This window comes from Melanotaenia boesemani, chromosome 19, assembly GCF_017639745.1.
Source record: "Melanotaenia boesemani isolate fMelBoe1 chromosome 19, fMelBoe1.pri, whole genome shotgun sequence".
NCBI classification, from domain to species: Eukaryota; Metazoa; Chordata; class Actinopteri; order Atheriniformes; family Melanotaeniidae; genus Melanotaenia; species Melanotaenia boesemani.
The window spans coordinates 14182458-14202329 of NC_055700.1; the positions used below are offsets into that span (position 1 = coordinate 14182458).

General features: G+C 38.5%; 2 protein-coding genes across 3 annotated transcripts; both read left to right on the forward strand.

The window, feature by feature from the left end:
- The first annotated feature begins 37 nt into the window (after positions 1–37).
- Positions 38–12594, forward strand: sapcd2 (suppressor APC domain containing 2). 2 transcript variants are annotated; one of them, XM_041970533.1, is made up of 6 exons: positions 38–1044; positions 5771–5904; positions 8839–8985; positions 9776–9877; positions 10496–10612; positions 10716–12594. In XM_041970533.1, the coding sequence occupies exons 1-6, from the start codon at positions 270–272 to the stop codon at positions 10842–10844; spliced, it is 1404 nt and encodes a 467-aa protein (XP_041826467.1). In that variant the 5' UTR covers positions 38–269; the 3' UTR covers positions 10845–12594. The 2 variants fall into 2 exon arrangements, with proteins under 2 accessions (XP_041826467.1, XP_041826466.1); XM_041970532.1 differs by having other exon boundaries at positions 39–1044; positions 10493–10612.
- Positions 12595–15427: 2833 nt separating this feature from the next.
- Positions 15428–18209, forward strand: LOC121630307 (proteinase-activated receptor 3). The gene is made up of 2 exons (XM_041970543.1): positions 15428–15508; positions 17033–18209. The coding sequence occupies exon 2, from the start codon at positions 17067–17069 to the stop codon at positions 17961–17963; it is 897 nt and encodes a 298-aa protein (XP_041826477.1). The 5' UTR covers positions 15428–15508; positions 17033–17066; the 3' UTR covers positions 17964–18209.
- Positions 18210–19872: the final 1663 nt, after the last annotated feature.

Below are 19872 nucleotides of genomic sequence, written 5' to 3' on the forward strand. Positions count from 1 at the left end.
AATGGCTGATTGCTAAGCGCTCGCGCACAGCCGTTTGAAGGGCGGTCCTGGGCAGAAAAGGAAAGTATGGATCACAGCAGTACGGAGTTTCGGAGAATATGAGATTTGTATAGTTAGTGAAAAATCGACAGGATTTTGAGACAATAAAATTAATATGGTTATGTTTTTAGTAAGTGAGTAAATAAGTAAGAATTAATTTGATTTAGCTACACGCTCATATAAAATTGCCTAGTTTTGAATGATTAGCTTCTGGACTTTATCATACATTGATGGCTTTGATAGCGACTGATCAGAACTGCAAATCGGTGATTTACGGCAGAGTTGGGTCAAGGAAAGAAGTGATTCGAGGCCCTGGGGACGGTTTTAAAAGTACCAAAATGCAACCAAAAGACACTGAGTATTCAACAGATGGACTACCCAAAGCCTTCCTACACAGTTTAAGGACTCTTTTTGATATTTTGGATGACGGTGGACGGGGCTACGTCCACATCTCAGAGATTGAGAGCCGCTGGCAAGGCGCAGAGACCCGGGACCTGCCTGGTGGAGTGCTCGCCAGCCTCAGGAGGGTCACCCCACCGCATGGCTGCCTCACATTTGAGCGGTTCGTTGCGGGTCTGCGGTACTCCATGCTTAACCCGGAGAACAGCTCCCACTTTAAGGCCCAGGCAGCTGTGCAACCGCAGCAGGCTCAGAAGCAGCCCCCGAAACCCGCCCCGCTGGCCACATGCAGTGTCGGGACTCGTGTTGAGAACAAGGTCCGTCCGCTGGGGCCGAGCAACGTGACAAACATCCAGCAGCACCGAGCGTCCTCCCTCCATAGCCGTGCCAGACCGGAGGAAGGGACCGGGTACTCCGCGTGTGCTCCGGGCAGGTACGGCGCAGGCTTCGAGAGGTCCGGACGAAGTTTGGAGCGGATTCCTGTTCCAGATAGTGGGTGTTACCGATCTGAAACGGGCCATGCTTCCAAACCTACACAGCCACAGCACAGCAAAGTCAGGTCCATTGAGTCTCTGGCTCTGGAGTCACCTCAGATCCAAGAATCATGTAAGTGATAGTGATGGCCAGAAAACTGTGCCTGGAAGTACTGGACGTTTACAGAGTTTAAGGATGACTCTTGATATAGTTTTTCCAAATGATAACCCTTGACACAATGCAGATATAATGGCATGCTATTAACAAAACACAAAAATACATTCACGCAACGTATTAGCAGGGAATTTGTCACTTAGATAACCATTTTTAGTTTTCTATTTGTTCTAGTATTGGTGAGCTTAATCTTTCCAATCTTTCCACAGAAATGTGGTCTTTTTTTAACATCTTATTTAGCTGCTCTGCTATTTTGTAACAGGATATGAATCATAGGAGGATGTATTGTTAAATATCTACCAAAACACACTAGCCTACCATTAGAAGTACATTTCTACAGAAAGCCAGTTGATTGCGTGCATAACTGAGTTGATATGTCCACTGTACTTTTACAGGCTTCGGTCCTCTGTTTTAATTTAATTGGATGCACTGGACCATGATGCTCACACAAGTGCACAACTTCGACAGAGTTTTGCATGTCAGTATTAATCATTCAGCTGGAGCTTTATGGTGGTTAAAAATAGCAACAGTGGAGGGAGTCCTTAACTGAATCTTGGTGTGGTTCAATAAGAGTTATTGTTGGATTTTGAGAACACGCTCCTTGGTATAAGTAATGTCACTGCTTAAACAGGGTCTGCAAAGGCCCCTGCTCCAGTCAGGAGTCCCTATTCGAATAATTGCTATTATTAACTTCAGACAAGATCAGAGCTCATGTTAGAAACTGCATAGATTAATCCATTTTGAGTGTTTTCCTTTTAGTGATAGCAGAGGGTTCCTTACTTTGATGCTCCAATTGAAGAATATAGTGCTATACTTTAAGTTGGAGGAGCTGTGGCTGAGAAATTCCCACAGATCCCTCAGTCATTATCTTGTTTCTATATGCAGACTCTCACTACAGGCTATAGTTATATTTTAATCTCACAGAGTAATCACACTAGTTTTCTCTCTCTTGCATGCACATATACAAATACACTCAGTCTGTCCAAGTTTACTTCATCTCTTATCAGTCAGGCTTGTCTGAAGCAATAATATTACATTCTCTCTGTTGAACCCTCAGGGCCTTCAGTGCTGAAATCACTTGTATTAAGGACAGTGTTGGTTTTCACACAGATAGACGGATGGATAGATACAGTAAATGGTCAGATTAAGAAAGCTGGTATTGAGGGGTGTATGGGGCTATTAGCTCTTATGTGTCCTGGCCACTTTTTCTTTTTAGCTGTGCCATAATAAGGAAAGCATATATGCCTAAATGACTTATAAATCACAACATGCTACTTTTAAAGATATTTCATGTGTCATGTCAGATGTAAAATCTTTGGCCCCATCTCTTATGAAATTAATCTGGGGATACTAAGATAATCTCATGTTTGTTTTGATCCGCAGTTGTTTGTGTTTTGAATTTGGCGTTTTAAATGAAACAAAGGGAAATTCTCATACAGTAGTGTGCTTTCAGCTTTGTGGCAACAGCTTTAGGATGAGCAATGTCTGACCATGAGCCAGGCCTCATTACTGTTAGTGTCCTATCTCACTAATGTTCATGAAATAAACAAACTGAGAATTGCATATTGATGCCCATCATTTTGGAATAAAACACTCAGCTATAAGATGTAAGTTTAAAGTCTAGTATACTTACAGGCACATTACAAGCTGATGATCAGGTTAACAATCACGGACACCAGTGTGTCTGTGATATAATCCAAAACCCTATTGGATTAGTCCAGATTACAGCACAGACCAGGGCTCACCAAATCACTGCAGTACTTGAAATCCTCCCCAGCCCTCCCAATTTCATCACAAATTCCCAAAATTTACTCTCACTGCTGCTATACACCTACATCTACAAACCTGACAGTGATAGAATACCTCAGCAGATAGCACAGAAACACCTAGATGAGTTACATAACCTTACATGTCCTCTTTAGACATGTTGGAGTCAGCCTCCTCTTCATCAGATCTGCATGTGCTTCAGATATTATCACCAGAAAATGTCATGGAAACAGCAAAAATATTTAGAATCCACACAGAAAATGGGAAAATAAATGAAACCCAGGCAGGAAATGCATATTCACTAAAATAAAGGAGGGAATATATTTGATCATATCACTTTCTTTCAACTGTTAAGTGTTAAAATTAAACACCTTCAATTAAAACACTTGTAGAATATTTTAAATTAAATTTATTAGAGTTTATTATTGTGTGTTGGAGAAATGCCAAAGATGTTATCAGCAGTTTGTTTTATATCCTCAAGCCCAAATACTTAACATATTTCCCCATTTGCTTCCCTGATCTAATCTTTGTTCAATAATCAAACCAGAGACAAGGAAATTTCTCTGAACTGCCTTTATTTTATTGAATTTAGGCTATAATAAAAATCAGTCACCCCTGCTGAGCTGAAACATTTACAGAGTACAGCGCCCTCCTGTGGTATGAAAAGGAAAGCCAACCACATTCTCTACTCAAATGTTTTGTCTGTAGTTTTATTATTTGTTATTCAAATATAGTTTCATTACACAGATATATCCCAGAGCCACATAAGGCTGTGTCTGCTTAGATATTAACCAATACAGTGAAATAAATTTACATTTAAAACTTAGAAATGTTTATGGCTGCATATGTGTTTCACCCAATACAGTTTCACTGCAACATTCTACACACAATGTGAGGCTGTAATAAGCATGTGCAGCAGCCATCTGCCATTACAGTCTTAACAAGATTTAAGACTTTAAAATTTTGTTTTACTTTCTTATATTAGGGTAAAATACATTTTCAGATATTTTCACAAATTATGTTTTTTTTTTTTTTTTTTTTTTTTTTTTTTTGTGTGAGGGTAACTTTATTAAGAGCAGAAGTCTACAAGTTTAGATACAGGGGTGTGAAAAAGTGTTTGCCCACTTCCTGATTTCCTTTTTTTTTTCTTTTTTTTTTTTTTTGCATGTTTGTCACATTCAAATGTTTTGCGCCTTTAAATATTAGTCCAAGACAACACAAGTAAACACAAAATGCAGTTTTTAAATTAAGGTTTTATTATTAAGAGAAGAAAAAAAAAAAGACCTACCTATGCGAAAAAGTTATTGTCCCCTAAACCTAAACCTAATAACTGCTTGGGGCACCCTGCAATCAAGCGTTTGCGATAATTTGCAATAAGTTGTTTACAGCACGGAGGAGGAATTTTGGCCAGCTCATCTTTGCAGAATTGTTGTAATTCAGACACATTGGAGGGTTTTCAGACATGAACTGCCTTTTTAAGGTCATGCCACAGCATCTCAGTAGGATTCAGGTTAGGACTTTGACTAGGCCACTCCAAAATCTTCATTTGGTTTTTCTTCAGCCATTCAGAGGTGGACTTGCTGGTGTGTTTTGATCATTGTCCTGCTACAGAACCCAAGTTCGTTTCAGCTTGAGGTCATGAAAACATGGCCGGACATTCTCTTTCAAGAGTTTTGGTAGACAGCAGAATTAATGGTTCCATTTATCACAGCAAGTCTTCCAGGTCCTGAAGCAGCAAAACAGCCCCAAACCATCACACTACCACCACCATATTTAACTGTTGATATGATGCTTTGTAACTTTTACACCAGATGTAATAGGATACACTCCTTCCAAAAAGTTAAACTTTTGTCTCATCAGTCCACAGACTATTTTCCCTGAAGTCTTGGGGATTACAAGATGTCGCAAAATTGAGACAAGGCTTAATTTTCTTTTTACTCAGCAACAGTTTTTGTCTTGCAGGCCATTTTTGCCCAGTCTCTTTCTTATGGCAGGGTCATGAACACTGACCGCAAGTGAGGCCTGCAGTTTTTTAGATGTTGTTGGGTCTTTTGTGACCTCTTGGATGAGTTGTCACTGTCCTCTTGGGGTAATTTTGTTCAGCCAGCCACTCCTGGGAAGTTTCCCCACTGTTCCATGTTTTAGCCATTTGTGGCTCTCACTGTGGTTTGCTGGCGTCCCAAAGCTTTAGAAATGGCTTTGAAACCTCTTCCTGACTGATGGATTTCTTTCTTTCTCATTTGTTCCTGAATCTCTTTGGATTTCAGCATAATGTCTCACTTTTGAGAATCTTTTGGTCTACTTCACTTTGTCAGGCAGGTCCTACTTAAGTATTTTCTTGATTGAGAACAGGTGTGGCAGTAATCAGGCCTAGGAGTGGCTAGAGAAATTTAACTCAGGTGTGATAAACCACAGCTAAGGGGGTCAATCACTTTTTCACACAGGGCCATGTTTGGAGTTTTTTTTTCTCTTCTAATAATAAAATCTTCCATTTAAAAACTGCATTTTGTCTTTACCTGTGTTTTCTTCACTACTATTTAAATTTGTTTGATGGTCTGAAACAATTAGGTATGACAAACATGGAAAAAAAGGAAGAAACACTTTTTCACACCACTGTGTCTCATACATTTACGTTTGGATGTCTAGTACAAGTTTAGATGTCTCTTATGCTTCTTTTCTGAGAAAACCAGAGGAAGTAGTCTTTATACACAGTTATTTTAAATGTGTGGGTTTTTGGTTGAAGATATATTGTGATTAGACTATTTTACACAAATACGAGGCATCTAAACGTGTACTAGGCATCTGAACTTATTCTGCTCTAAATAAAAATTCCATGACAAGTGTAATTCTAGTTATGCTCAGCAGAAATGACAGACTGCATGCCAGACTCAACGTGTCTTCTTCACATCTTGTCTAGGTGTTGTGAAATCAGGTTTACCAAGATCTCAGAGTGAATCAGCTACAGGATTTACTGGTGGTTCCAGGCGTCATGGGCGGAGTCGGGAGGAGCAGAGGAGGCATACCATTTCTAATGGAGTGGACTACGGAATGGTTGGTATACAAACATATTTAAATATGACTAATTTATTGTTCCTATTTCAATTGTATTGACAGCCACTGATTGTAGACAACCAAGTCTAAACTCTGCCCATCAGCATAATACATTTATGCAGGACCCTGATTCAGAGATGAAGGTTTACCTAATAAGGCTTTGGGTTTTGGCCCAATCATTTGAAATGAAATTAATTTGATTTCACAAGCAAAAATGCAACAAAGGAGGCTTCCTGTCTCAAATATGATTTTTTTGTCTTACAGGATAATCAGTTAAATATCTTTGACTCTTGGACTGTTGATCAAACCATACCTAACACTGGCTGCTGTAAGTTATGGTAGAAATCACAGATTGATCTGACACAGATCATTCCGATTAGCAGCAGTTTTTAATACAGACAATGTGGGAAGTGTGTGATGGTGTAAGTAGTTGAGGAAGATTGTTGTGCCTGTTTTCTCAATAATATTCTTTAGTAGTCTTACACAGGGCATTCTAGGGGACATCTTATGTTAGCTTTGGTGTATGTCATTGTTTCTGTTGTGTTTAGAGAAAAGGAAGGGTAGTAAAAGACTTTCAGAGAGCCAGAGGTATGTCTGGGGGGAAAAAAACTCATACAGAGTTTTATTGGCTATAACAAAGACTTTGGCTTGTAAAGAGAAAATAAATCCTGGAAATCAAATTATTTATTTGGATAAAAAGAAGAAAACGTATGAGAAGAATCTCTACAGCAGCCTGTTTCGCCTCCTATTGGCCCACAAATTCTCCTCCCACCTCTCTGCCCCCTGCCTCCCCCCCTAACTCTGCCCCTCCCACCCTCCAGTCCGGGGCTCACGTTCCCTCTCACTCCCCCCTGCTTCACCATTCTCACTCTTTCCAGCTCATCTCATCTCCCTCTTTCTTTCCGTGTCTGTGTCGCCGTGTCTGTCTCTTCTCCCTTTGGCCTCTGTGTCTGGAGAGGCTGACTGACCGACTCCCCTCCTTCTCCCTCCGTCCCTACCCCTCTCCTCCTCCCCCTTCCCTTTGTCCCTCCCACCCAGGCCGACTTGGCCCACTGCTGCCCTGATGGTAGTGAGCCGGGTCGGGCCCAGGGGCCTGGTAGAAGTAGACGACTCGTTCGGTCCGCCCGGCCCTGCCTGGACGGCTGTGTGGGCTGCTTACACTACTGTCTTCATCCCCCTCAGCAGTAGCCTCTACAGCAGCAAGGCCCTGCACTTTTTCCTGTGGGTGAGTAGGATGAGAGGGAGAGAGGAATAAAGAAGGAAAAGGAAAGATGGTTGTAGAGGATTGAGGGATTTTAAGGCTCTTTGACATGGCTTTGTTAGGAGAATTTCAAGATTTGAAGTTGTTGATTTGAATTGTTTCAGTTCAGACAATACAGATAGTTAAACATTGTGATTGCTCTTGTTTACCTGGAATTCAGTGTGATTGTTGGACAGGATACTAGAGACAGTTTATCCCTTGTTGTTCACGACACTGACAGACTTGTTTATTGGTTTATTACTAAACATTAAAGCTCATCATGTGAAATTCTCTGTTTTAATGGCAACTTTTTCTCCACAATAAGAATTTGCTGTTTTGTTTCATATATTTGTATTTAGAGAAAACTAAAACAAAAATAAAAAAACACAATTTTCTGAGAAAATGATCTTATCTCTATCCTTTAAGTTGAATTGGCTGATAGAAATCAGTTGACAACAAAACTATTTAAAAACATTTATACACCACAAATACCAGGTTTAAAAGATGTGTCAATTTCCTGTTTTGGTCTCTAACTCTAACTATAAACTTCTCTAATTGTGGACTTATTTATTGCATCTAATATGCTGTTGTTTAGAAGTGCTTCAGAACAAACTGTTATTTGTAGATCAAGTTCAAAGGACCTTTGTGTTTTTAAACAGCTTGTGCAATGGCTGTCGTGTTATAGTATGTGGATTTTTGTGTGCATTCATGTCAGCTCATTCAGGTAAAAAGCGAGCACAGAAGCACATGCAAAGTTTTCCATAACCTTTTATCCCCTTGCTATACTGCTTCTTTGCTCTGTTTTCTGTTCTATCTGCTTCATTTTTTAAATATATAAACAGGTTGGCTGTGGCCTGTTGCACATTCATGCTACCTGACAGTAGGTCATGTTTCATTCTAGACACCCTCTGAGCACCGTCAACTCTTTCCTGCTCTTCCTCTGTGTATACTTACTTCAGGTTTTTTTTTTTTTTTTTTTTTTTGGAAAGAGCAGAAAAACATTTTGACTTTGGTCTCTTGTCAGTCTTCCTTGATAAATGAGCAATGATCAGTGGAATGTAGTGAATGTAGTGAGCAGCCGGAGGGATGAGCGATGGGTAGATAGATGGATGACACACCAGGTGGCTGAATTCCAGCAATGAGGCCTGGACTGTGGCAGTGTGCTGCATGGACAGCCTGGTCAGCACAACTCAATACAGCCTTGCTGCAAACACACACACACACACACACACATGCATTTTCTCTCACACATCTCTCTTTCTTTCTCTTTCACAAACACACACTGGGGTAGCCATAGTTGAAGTGGATCCACTGTTTACCCCATTCTAAGGTTGCTGTGCAGTTGCCATGACATCGGACTCATTGCTTCTCTAACATTGTTCAGGACGGCAAAGAGTTCGGCACAATTGGCGTGGCGCCATTGTTTCAGCCATCACAAAAGAGTGCTGCAGATGCCCTTGTGATGAAAAAATGGGAGTTTGTCTACCAGGCAGACTGCTGGCTGACCAAAATCTATGATTAGATTTAATCTTGGCAGCAATTTGAAAACTCTAATGGTGACGGCATCAAAATGAAATCTTTACACAGGGTCTCTGCATGAAACCTGCACAGAAAGTAAAATTTGTTCCTTTTCTTTTCCCACCCCTAATCTTGTACTTTCGTTTTTACTCTCCTACCCTTTTTAACTCATGCAGCTGAAACAAATGAAGGAGCTGGAGCAAGAGAAGGATTCCCTACTTGCTGGCCTGGAAGTGGTGGAGCGCGCCCGAGATTGGTACCAAAACCAAATCCACAATGTCTCAGAGAGACAGCGACAGGTCGGACAAAGCTCCCACTGCATGGTCAGTTCAACTACTTCTCAAAAAAAAAAAAAAAAAGACACTTAAAATGCAATTCCTTCTTTTAAACCTGGTGACTGACCAGATTAGGTAATGCTAATTTTAAAGCTTTGTAGTTCATTTTGGATATTAGCTTGTTTACTGCATATTAAGAATGGCAGATAAGGCACCTTAATGACCATTTTTGTGCTCATATCAGTACCACAGGTTTAGTCCTTTTCTTTTTGTGGCACTAAATAGTTAAATAATCTAGAGAGTACTGTAAATCTACTGTTTTTAGTTTTATATTTGCGTTTCACTTGTTTTTGGGGACTACTTATCTATTTATTTGTCACTTTTTGTATTTTTCTCAGTCTTGCTTATGGTGGAGTCCTCATGTTTATTTAATGTTTTAATTGCTGCAAAACAGATTTACCACTGGGTACAAATGACGTAGCCTGACCGAACCAGATCAGATTTGACCACATGCATTTTAAAATATGCAGCATATTGATGAGTGACTGGAAGGCAATGAAGCAATAACTTGTACCTGCACACACACTCATTCACCGTAAATGCACCAAATTGTGTATCAGAAGTTTGTGCACAAATAGAGATTCCCTCAGAAAACAAGTCCTATGGGCTGATGTGTCAAAGTAGAACTTTTTGGCTAAAATGATAAAAAACATTCATCCATCAGCAAAATTGCTGTGCTTATAAGAGCCCTTTTACACAAATTCATCATCTCTCCTTTTTTGTGAAATTTTTCTAATCTTTTGCAGCTTTTTTTTTTTTTCTGCCTTTTTTGTCTCAGGATTTCTTCACAGAAGCCGGTCAGTCTCGCATGAATATTCTCATTCCCCAACTACAAGAAGTCAACCGCTGCCTTAATGACCTGATTTCCTGCTCTGGAATGGTGAGTGTTTAATGCCTGCAAATGTTTTTACTTTGTTGTAGGTTTTAACAAAACCCACCACTCATTAGTGACTCTGGGTTGAGGTTTAATCCTTTTTATTGTAAAAAGCTTGTTTCTGGCTACTGCAGAACTTTTGTGGTGTGGCTTGTTTATTAGCTAGCAGAACCACTTCCATGCTCTATTTGACAGGTGTTTTCCTGACATATGCATCCTTGTTAAGTCTAGTCACAAAGAGTTTGTGTTCAGAATACACCTAAAATAGGAAGTAAACGTTTAAGCAGCTCATTTTCTTTAAGGAACTTGGCTGCCTTGGCTCTAATGAAGCCTACTGAAAAATGAGCAGCTGTATGCCTGTAAAGCATTCAGTTAGTATTATTAATTAATATGTAGTTCCTAAAACTCATGTGAGTAGACTGTAACCAGAAGCTTAATTTGAAACTTTTTTAAACTACAAGAGACCCAGAGCTAAATGCTGTAAATATTTCTCAATTATAGGAAAATCCACATTTAAAATACACAAAGCCACAAAGGTGTAAAATTTTAGACATGTAAAATATATTTCATGATAAAGGAGCCTCTGACAAAGCTTCCACCATTGCCTCTTTTTTTTCTCAGCAGTCATTTCCTTCCAGCGGTGCTCAGACAGCAGTCCTTTCAACTAACTCCCAGCCTCCAGCCCCAGCTCCCCCACAAGCCATCCAGAGACTGAAGGACCAAAACCGACTCCTCACACAGGTTTAGAATAGTCCACGGCCCCCATTATATCATACATACTCACCCAAAGTATTCTTTTTTTTTTATTTATTTTACCAATTTCTTTTTCTTTCTTTTCATAAAGGAGGTGACAGAGAAGAGTGAGCGGATTGCCCAGCTGGAGCAAGAGAAGTCAGCCTTGATAAAACAACTTTTTGAGGCTCGAGCCCGTAGTGCACAGGACACAAGCACCATGGATTCCACCTTTATCTGAAAACTGTCTCAGTCCACCTAAATCCTTCATCAGCACCAAATATCAGTCAGAAAACATCAAGATGTCATGTCAACATGTCTGTGCTGGCCTGGAGGAAGGATGACTTATGTTTACCCAAATAACCATTCATGGAGAAATGCACCTTTAGCCATAACATGCACGCAACCATATAAGACCACTCCACCCAAAATCTAATCATGCACTACCCAGATATAAACACTCCTGACCTAAGTGACCCAAGAGATAAGCTCTTTGAGGTTCATTTTTTTTTATTTTTTTTTTTTTAAATTTTGCAGCAACACTAAGCTGAAAAGACCGGAGCGCTCATGAAATGAGACGGGTCTCATGATCCCAATCACTCCATTTCCTGCAGGATTACAGCATCTGCAAGATCTCCACTCCTAAAAGACTGTTTGTACTGCTGCTCATTTTCTTGAGGAAAAGAAAAGGACGAATTTCACTGCGACGCAGCAGAAAGCTGTTTCATAGTAAGGGGACGGGTTGCTTCTGTTGGAATAAAATGCCATACTTCTGCAAACAAAAACAAATCAGCTGTATCTTTTTTTAAAGTTTGATACTATGGCCTAATCATTATATATATAGTATTTCTTTCCTTTCTCTGTAAACTGATAATAACATGTTTACCTGAAATATCTTCCTAGTTTTTGCAGTGTTTTATTTCAAACACTGGGAAAGGAATTACTCTAAAAGCAGTATTTTTTCGATTAGCATGTTATATGTGGACATTTCTCTTTCTCTTTCTTCTTTGTTTTCACAGTTGAAAGTGTCTGGAGGTCCTTTTGCACATGTACTACGAGGATGGGTTGAAAGCTTCAAGCTTATCTGTAATGATGGCTGTTATGTTCAGTACTTTGTGCATTTGAGCCTGTTGATAATAACTAAAGCAAACAAATCAGCAAACGTCATCAGCATGCACTTTTACTTGCTGTGAAGTTTATTCATAGGCTCAAGCGAAGTTTATCGGCCCTTTCTACTGGGAAGCCAGCACGTTAAACTCTGCACCAAGTCTGATACGATTGTGATACTGATTCAGACATTTGCATTCTTTCTGTAACTGTCAGGACTACAGTGCATGTGTTAAACAGGCTGAAGACATTAAAAAGTTTGGAGAGCCGTTTAAAAGCCGACGAGATGTGAAGACAGAGATAGATTAAAACAATCTGGAAGTTTGTACGTTAAAGATAGCTTTGAAGGATGAGTGTGGTCGATGGCATATGTGTTGGTAGATGACTGATATCATGTCTGAAACAACAATAGAAAAAGTTGTCCCTTTAGCGAGTTAGTGCTACAAATACTCTGCATGTCTTTATACTCTTGGCATGGGTCATATTTGCAGCTCAATGAAATGTTTCCTCTGATGAGATTTTAGTTTGATATCTGGATATGAAACATTGCCATGTTTCTGGAAACCTGTATTGCCCTTGTACAAGTCCCTATTTACAAGCATTAGCCTGGAAACAGATGGTTTTAGATTTAAATACATGAATTTGTCCACAAGTTTACATAAGTATATAGTTGGTGGGTGGCTGTAGAGCAGAAAACATAGTAGTTTTATAATGGATCTGTATGGTACTGCTGGGATGTCTGCACAATATCCGTTTACAACTTTGTTTGATTGTAACTTCCTTGCTGCTCAAACTACATTATGTGTGAAGCTCTTTTCTTCTGCTTTCCACTGAGAGTACTAAAAACGTCAGGAGAAATGTCAAAATAAAAGTGCTAAACAGTATAGACCAATCTTCTGTGTTTTTATTTGTTTTTTTCCTTTTTGCACTATCTTTACAGAACAGCGTTACTAAATTTGAGTCCATTGGAAATATAACTCTATTCTCTGAATTATTGCAGGGAACTTCCTAAGATGATTCAATGTCATCTTTTATTTTTTTCAACATTTTTTATGAACTATTATGGGTTGTTATCATGTTATTCTGTTTTTTAATCCACATAAATATTTCTATTGTGACATGAAGTAAAAATGAAGTTACAAATAGCTAACACTGAAAAGAGGGGACAAGCCACATCAGATTAGTCTCAATAGACAATGTAATATATATATCAGACAATACCACAGGCTCTCAGAAAATAAAATTTTAAAGAGGATTTAAAGGAACATGTGCATAAGTGTAACAGGCAAAGAGTTCCATAAGTTGGGGGCTCTTGTCACAAACTGTGATATGGGGGTTAGCAAAAAGGTGGACTTGAGTGGTCGGGAGGACACTACCAGGTCGGTCAGAGAAGCAAATTGGTGCAAGTCCTTTTAAGGCTTTAAATGAGAGCAGTAAGATTTTGAAATCATTATGAAATCGAGCAGGAAGACAGTGAAAGGAAACGCGTACAGGGGTGATGTGCTCATGCTTGTTTTGTACCAGTAATGAATCCCATTTAAATTAACTGAAGTCTACAGAGGGAGCCTTGACTGACATCTGAGTGCAATGAATTACAGTAGTCAAGGCTAGACAAGAGCATGCGTCATCTTTTGTGAGTCAGCAGTTGAAATAAATGACCTGATTTTAGCAATTGTTTTAAGCTGGAAATAAAAAGTCTGAACCACATGTCTGACTTAAGAATCAAAACTAAAGTTAGACTTAAATATTACGTCTAGATGATTACTGATTTCTTTTGTCATTGAACATCTGGAAAGTTTTGGCCATCCAGGATTTAATGTCAGAAATACATTAAATTCTGGATCCCAGCAGCTTTGTGAGACTCACAAAGCTGCTGGGATCTGTAGGTTTTATTGGCAATTACAACTGTGTGTCATCAGCATATTAATGATAACTTACACAATGGTTCTGAATATACTGGCTATGGGGTAGCATGTAGATGGAGAACAAATGGGAACCAAGGATGGAGCCTTGTGGTACGCCATTAGTACATTAACTACAAATAGCCACTTTGTTTGATTATCTGCTCACAGGCTCAACGCACTTGTATGCGTGACCCAGTTTTAAAAAAAGGTGGGGTGCTGTGTAAAATGTAGAAAACAGAAGGTAGTCATTGAAAACAATCTAAAGCTCACATTTTATTAAAAAGGTACACTGGCATATCAAACCCTGAAACTGATATATGATATTGTTATTATTATTGTATACATGTCCTAAATTTGGTTCCAACAAACATTGCAATCTCTTTGCATTTACATGTAACACAGCATAAGAGGGTCATGATACAGAGAGCTGCTAACACGTCTTTAATATGTAAAACTGGGCATGAAATCAATGCCTAAAATATGATTTTAAAAGTTTAATAGTTTTTGTTATCAGATCAATCACATCTTTATCTTCTTAACAACACTGTGAACAAAATCAGGAATGCAGAAAAAGAAGTGAAAATCTGTGGAAATCTTCAGCAGTACAGGGAGGGGACACATCTGTCAACCTGACACCAAAACAAACAAATTCAGGCACCCAAATGTAAACAAACCAGCGTTGTGCTCCAGCAGTAAAGCTGTTCAAACAGTCTGAAGCCCCCCTTCAGACTTCACACAATAACACCACAATACAACACAACCAACAGGACAGAAAAGAGGAGCTGATGGATAATAAAATAATTTACTGGCTTTTAGCGTTCACAAAAGTTAATATACTGATAGTATTCACAGTGTTTACTGTTGTTTTAGTCAGTGCAGGTTTCATACCGACTCCTACGCACACAGTGGTTTTTATAATGTGGATTTAACAGAGAAAAAAAGCCAGGGGTCACCTTAGATTAACCAACTGATAGATATCACACTGCCAACATGGCAGCCCCATGTAACATATTACACACTATTACAGTGAATTTAGTCAGATATGGTTTTCAGGACTCTTGCATCAGTTGTTTACTGATGATTTTCCACCAGGTTTGTTGCATCACTGCCAATCACTGGGAATGGATGAAAGCTTGCTACAAAAGATCTTCCATTGTAATTTGTTCAACTTCTCGTTTTTAATCCTAGTTGTCATCTAATTTTATATTTTAGTCTGTTTTTGCTGAAAAATTGGGGAAAATTAACAGCAGATAATCTATGTTTGCTATATAATGTGTTAGGTTCAAATGGGATGGATGCGGAGGGGCCAAACAAAACATCATGGCATCCTGAGGGAGATCCTCAGCCTCCGCACTGTGATTGGACGGTTAGATGGATCCCCTGAAGTGTTAGCTTACACTCCATAGATGTTATAATTCATTTTGAAGTGGGGGCTTGGTATTTGCTCACACCAGAACACAGGACAACTGTGATAAGGAGTAAGGAGTGGGGATACCAGTTATTCTGTGTCCTTCTGAACAGGTAAGTGTAATTTTTTTCACAAACTGATAACTCACGACCTCTGAAATCAAGCAGAGACGTGAACAGTGTTGCTTAAATATCCATGTCTTGATGAAGGTTTTTAGACATGCAGCTCTGTCTTTTACAGTGGTAACAGACTGTCACTCCAGACTTTACAGCTGACCAGGACATTTGCAGATTCCTCATTTACATGTTCCCTTAGATAGAAAAAATGTTATGTGGTATGGCTGACGCAAAAACGTGTGAGTACATAGGACTTATAACCAGTGATGAAACCACATTTTACATTCAGCAGTGAAGTTGCATGCATGAGTGTCTGAGGAAGTAAAGTGTGTGAAGTAACACTTTAAACGAAACGATTGATTTGCGTAAGGTAAGAGACTCTGAAACTCAAAACTTTTACAAAAAGATTAAATTAAATAAATTTAAGTTGGTGATTTGGGCATGAATGGCATAAAAAAGTTTTATTTTTTGTTTTTACATCTGATTAGTGTACTACTTTAACCAAAGAAAGGGTAAGAATAACTCTGTTGTAACCTGGGTAAACACGCAAGAGCTACAGTGACAAAGTTAACTATTAAAGCTAAATACATTTCAGTTGTGATGTCACAGTAACTACAGTGAAAAATGTTTTTGTAAAATTTGATACGTTGTTTTAAATTTTAAACATGAAATTTGTGGGCAAAAAGATGAATAAAACATTACAATATAAAAAAAAACATTTATACAACAAAATATTCATCAACTGTAGTTACGCTTAACTTTAACTCAAAGGAGAGAAGGACTAAAGATTAAAACCTCATTAATCCTGCATGGGAAAATTTGACTTGTTACACAACAGCAACAACATTATAGACAAAAGCTCTAAAGAAGTTTTTCAACTTAGAGGAAATAATTCAAACGGAAAGAATCAGTAAATGCTTACTTGGTGGGGCAGCTGCCCCATACACAAAGACCATAGCTTGTCAGCAAAAACCACACTGGCATCATGCAAACCAAATACAGATAATGCAAATGAATATGGGAGATTTATTTATAGTGTATGAAGTGTTCAAGCACCATAGTTGAGTACCGGTGGTGCTGTGGTGGTTGGGGGTCCCCTAAATCAAATTGTGCTCAGGTCCCTATTGAACTCTGGCCCTGATGTTACCCCTCTTTCTGTGACTATTGTTTTTTAAAAGAATATCTTATGTAATAATAATAATGATGATGCAGAAAATAAAAAAGGAACTAAGCAAATGTGCATGCTTTCAGGATCATTGATCTCGTCCTTTTAAAATGTTGAGAGCTGCACAACAAGGCACAGCATGTCAGGCTGTGCTGAAAACTACGACCCTGTCAATAATAATAATAATAATAATAATAATAATAATGGGCTGATGTGCAAAACTGGATTTTTTTTTAACAGTTGAGATCAAGTTGACCTAAACAACAACAAAAAATGGAGTAAATAGCTTAGATTTAACCTGTCCACAAACAAAGAACTGTGTTTTATTTGTTTTCATTTTACATAATGTCCCAACTTTTTCTGACTTTGCATTGAAAAAATCTCCAAGCGCAAGTGCAGAATACTGCATGTACAAAAGCCTGTGTAAAAAGTTTGTTTTTAACAAACTCAATGCTAATAATCTCGTTTTTGTCTATTGTCCAACACAGCCCCCATTGTGGAGTGTCTCAAGTCCCGTCTAAAGACGCACTTTTATTCCTTGGCTTTTAACACTGCATGAGTTGTGTGATCCTCTGTGTCTTTTATTTTATTTTATTTTATTTTATTTTATTTATTGTGGTATATTGATTTTTGTGCAGCACTTTGGAAACGGTTTGTTGTGAAATGTTCTATATAAATAAAAGTGATAACAGTTTAATCTACGTTGTGTTTCTGTCTTGTATTTGACAGATCTTTGCTCCTCTGGCTGATCTGAGCTGCAGTGATGGACTTTTCATTCTACAACTCCTCTGTACTCTACATTTCCCAAAGGCCTCCAAATTTCACTGCTGCTGAGAAAACGATTTATGAAAGCTGCAAAGAAATGCCTGCTGTTCTGATCTGGTATTTCAGTCTGCAGTTTACAAACATGCTCCTGGGCATCCCTGCCAACCTTATGGTGGTGTGGCTCATCCACAAGAACAAAGGTGACAGCTCCACCTCTGATATATTCATCCTTCATCTGGCAGTTTTAGATATCTTCTTCTGTCTCACCCCTCCCCTGGAGCTGACCAACATTGTCTTTTACAACACCAGCAGCACATGGTATGTCCTGCGCTTCTTCTATGGCATTAAAGACTTTTCTCCACTCTTCCTTTCCTGCATCTGCCTGGACCGCTACATGGCCGTGATCCACCCCATCACCTTTACTGAACTGAAGGACCGTCCCTACAGGGCAATCCTGGTTGTGGTGGTCTGGCTGGTTATTCTGGCCTACTCTGCTGCTAAATGTGTAGGCACTATTCCCAACTTTGAGAAGGTCTTCACAGTGATGATCCTCACAGTGTTTGTCTTCATGGTGTTCTGCAACATTGCCATCCTCAGGGCTCTGCAGCAGTCTGGAAGCAGCAGAGATGAGATGCATCCTATAAAGAAAAGAGCCTTCAAAATGGTCCTCATTATCTTGGCCATCATTGTGTTTAACTACTTCCCAGCTGTTGCACTGTTCCCCTTCCAAGATTATTTTTCCCCTGATGTATTTCGCTGCTACATTCACTACATTGCTTTTGGCTTGATGGACTTCAGCAGCAGCATTCAGCCGATGCTATACCTGTCCAAAGAAAAACTCACTTTAAAATTCACCCGCTACCAGAGTAGCGAGACACAAACTCAGTCGAGATAAATGTATGAGTGGTCTTTATTTTTATTTTTGTATATATATATATATATATATATATATATATCTGTATATGTTGTAAAATTTTATTTTGTTTTATTTTAAAGCAGCACTTTGTGTTACTTTTATTTTTTTTTGCAAATTAATTGACGATAGCTACAAGATATATCATGTTCTGGCTTGATTATATTTTAAAAATACTGTTTGATGAAAGACAAGCTGTAAAGTGGTTCTTAGCAAATACATAAACAAACAACAAGGACACGTTAACATTTTCTCCAGACAATATTATTAATTTTAATAAGAAAGAAAGAAAGAAAGAAACTAAAATACAGTAACCACAAGACATTTGATTCAAGATCAGACTCAGTTATCTAAACTTAACACAAAAGGTAAGTGTTTAGTTAATTATTTCTCCCCTTTAACATTATCAGTTAGGGTTGTACATGGTTGGACAGCCATGACAGAGCTTTACGTGGTACATCTATAAAGATGTATTTTTCTAGATGCGAGAAAAGGTTTATTTAAATTAACTAACCTTTGAAAGAGTTTTTCGGCAACATTTTAGACTTAATAGACCATTTTCATGAGGCTCTCCAGCTGTTCTGCAGAGTATAAAACTGGGCTTTAGCTCAGCAAACATCTGCACTCTAATCATAATGGAACAATTTATCATAAATCTACTATGTTGCTATTGAGAGGTAAAGGACAAATTAAACAGAAAGATATATTTTGATAAATGCACCCTTTTAATTTAGACACTAATCACACACATCATAAAAAAGTCTCTGGTAATGAGGAAATACTGCACATTGCTACATGTCTCATGTTCATTGTTGTATAAAAAGTTACCACTAAAAGCAGAAACCCTACGATCATAAACATGACATTCATAGTGAGAGAGATTAATTTCCTTGCATGAAAGTTAAACATCCTCTAGAAAGATCCACATATGTTGAGATCAGCATGACTTACAGCAGTTGTTCCCAACCTTTTTTCCTCTGGGACCCCCTTCATGCATATACTAAAATGCAGTGGACCCCCTGCTCCACCCTGTGCTGAAACCAAGCTGGTTTTAGGCTTTCAAAACTGAGATTCTCACCATATATAAAATATTTTGGTTGAGTCCTGTCCTTTGATACAGCCAAAGTTAAATGAACAACATATAGTCTTTCTTTTTTTCCTTAAAATAGGGACAATTTATGGACATTAATGACAATGGCTCCAATGTACGAACAGGGTTTGTACCCTTTGCTCTTTGGAAGACCCCCTTGGGGGGTCCCAGACCCCAGGTTGGGAACCACTGACTTACAGAACAGCTGGTAATCTGAATCTGTGAGCAGATTGAGTAATACCAAATATTTGTAATAAATTTTTATTTCTAATACAAATAAATCATCAATTCAGCAAATCAGACTGCTAATGTTATAGTCGAGTTACATACAGCATTATATTATGTATAATCTAAGTGTATAAATGTGAGTAAAAGCGTTTTAATCCTAAAACAATGACCAACTTATGGAGCTTCTGAAGTTGTAATTGGTGATATTTTTTATCTTGTATAGTTGGGCAGTGGGGCTGTCATGACAATCAAATGTTAGTAACTTAAAATTGAAGACTGAACTTTCTCTGTCCATTTTTATTCATTGCAAAGAAATACAGATGCATTAAAAAAAGGCTTTTTGGTAGACATGCAATTTCCTGTAGCCTGAAGACTGGGAGATAATTAGACAACGTCATTAGAGGTGAAAGAACTTTGATTTAAAATAATGCACACAAGTAAGAGTGTGTCAAACAACACCAATTACTTCTAAATGCAGCCAGCCTATACACAAGAAAAAAACAATCAGCATCTGAAACTTCAGGAGCTCCACACTGACCCCTGCTTTTAATATTTTTATATTGGTCACACCCA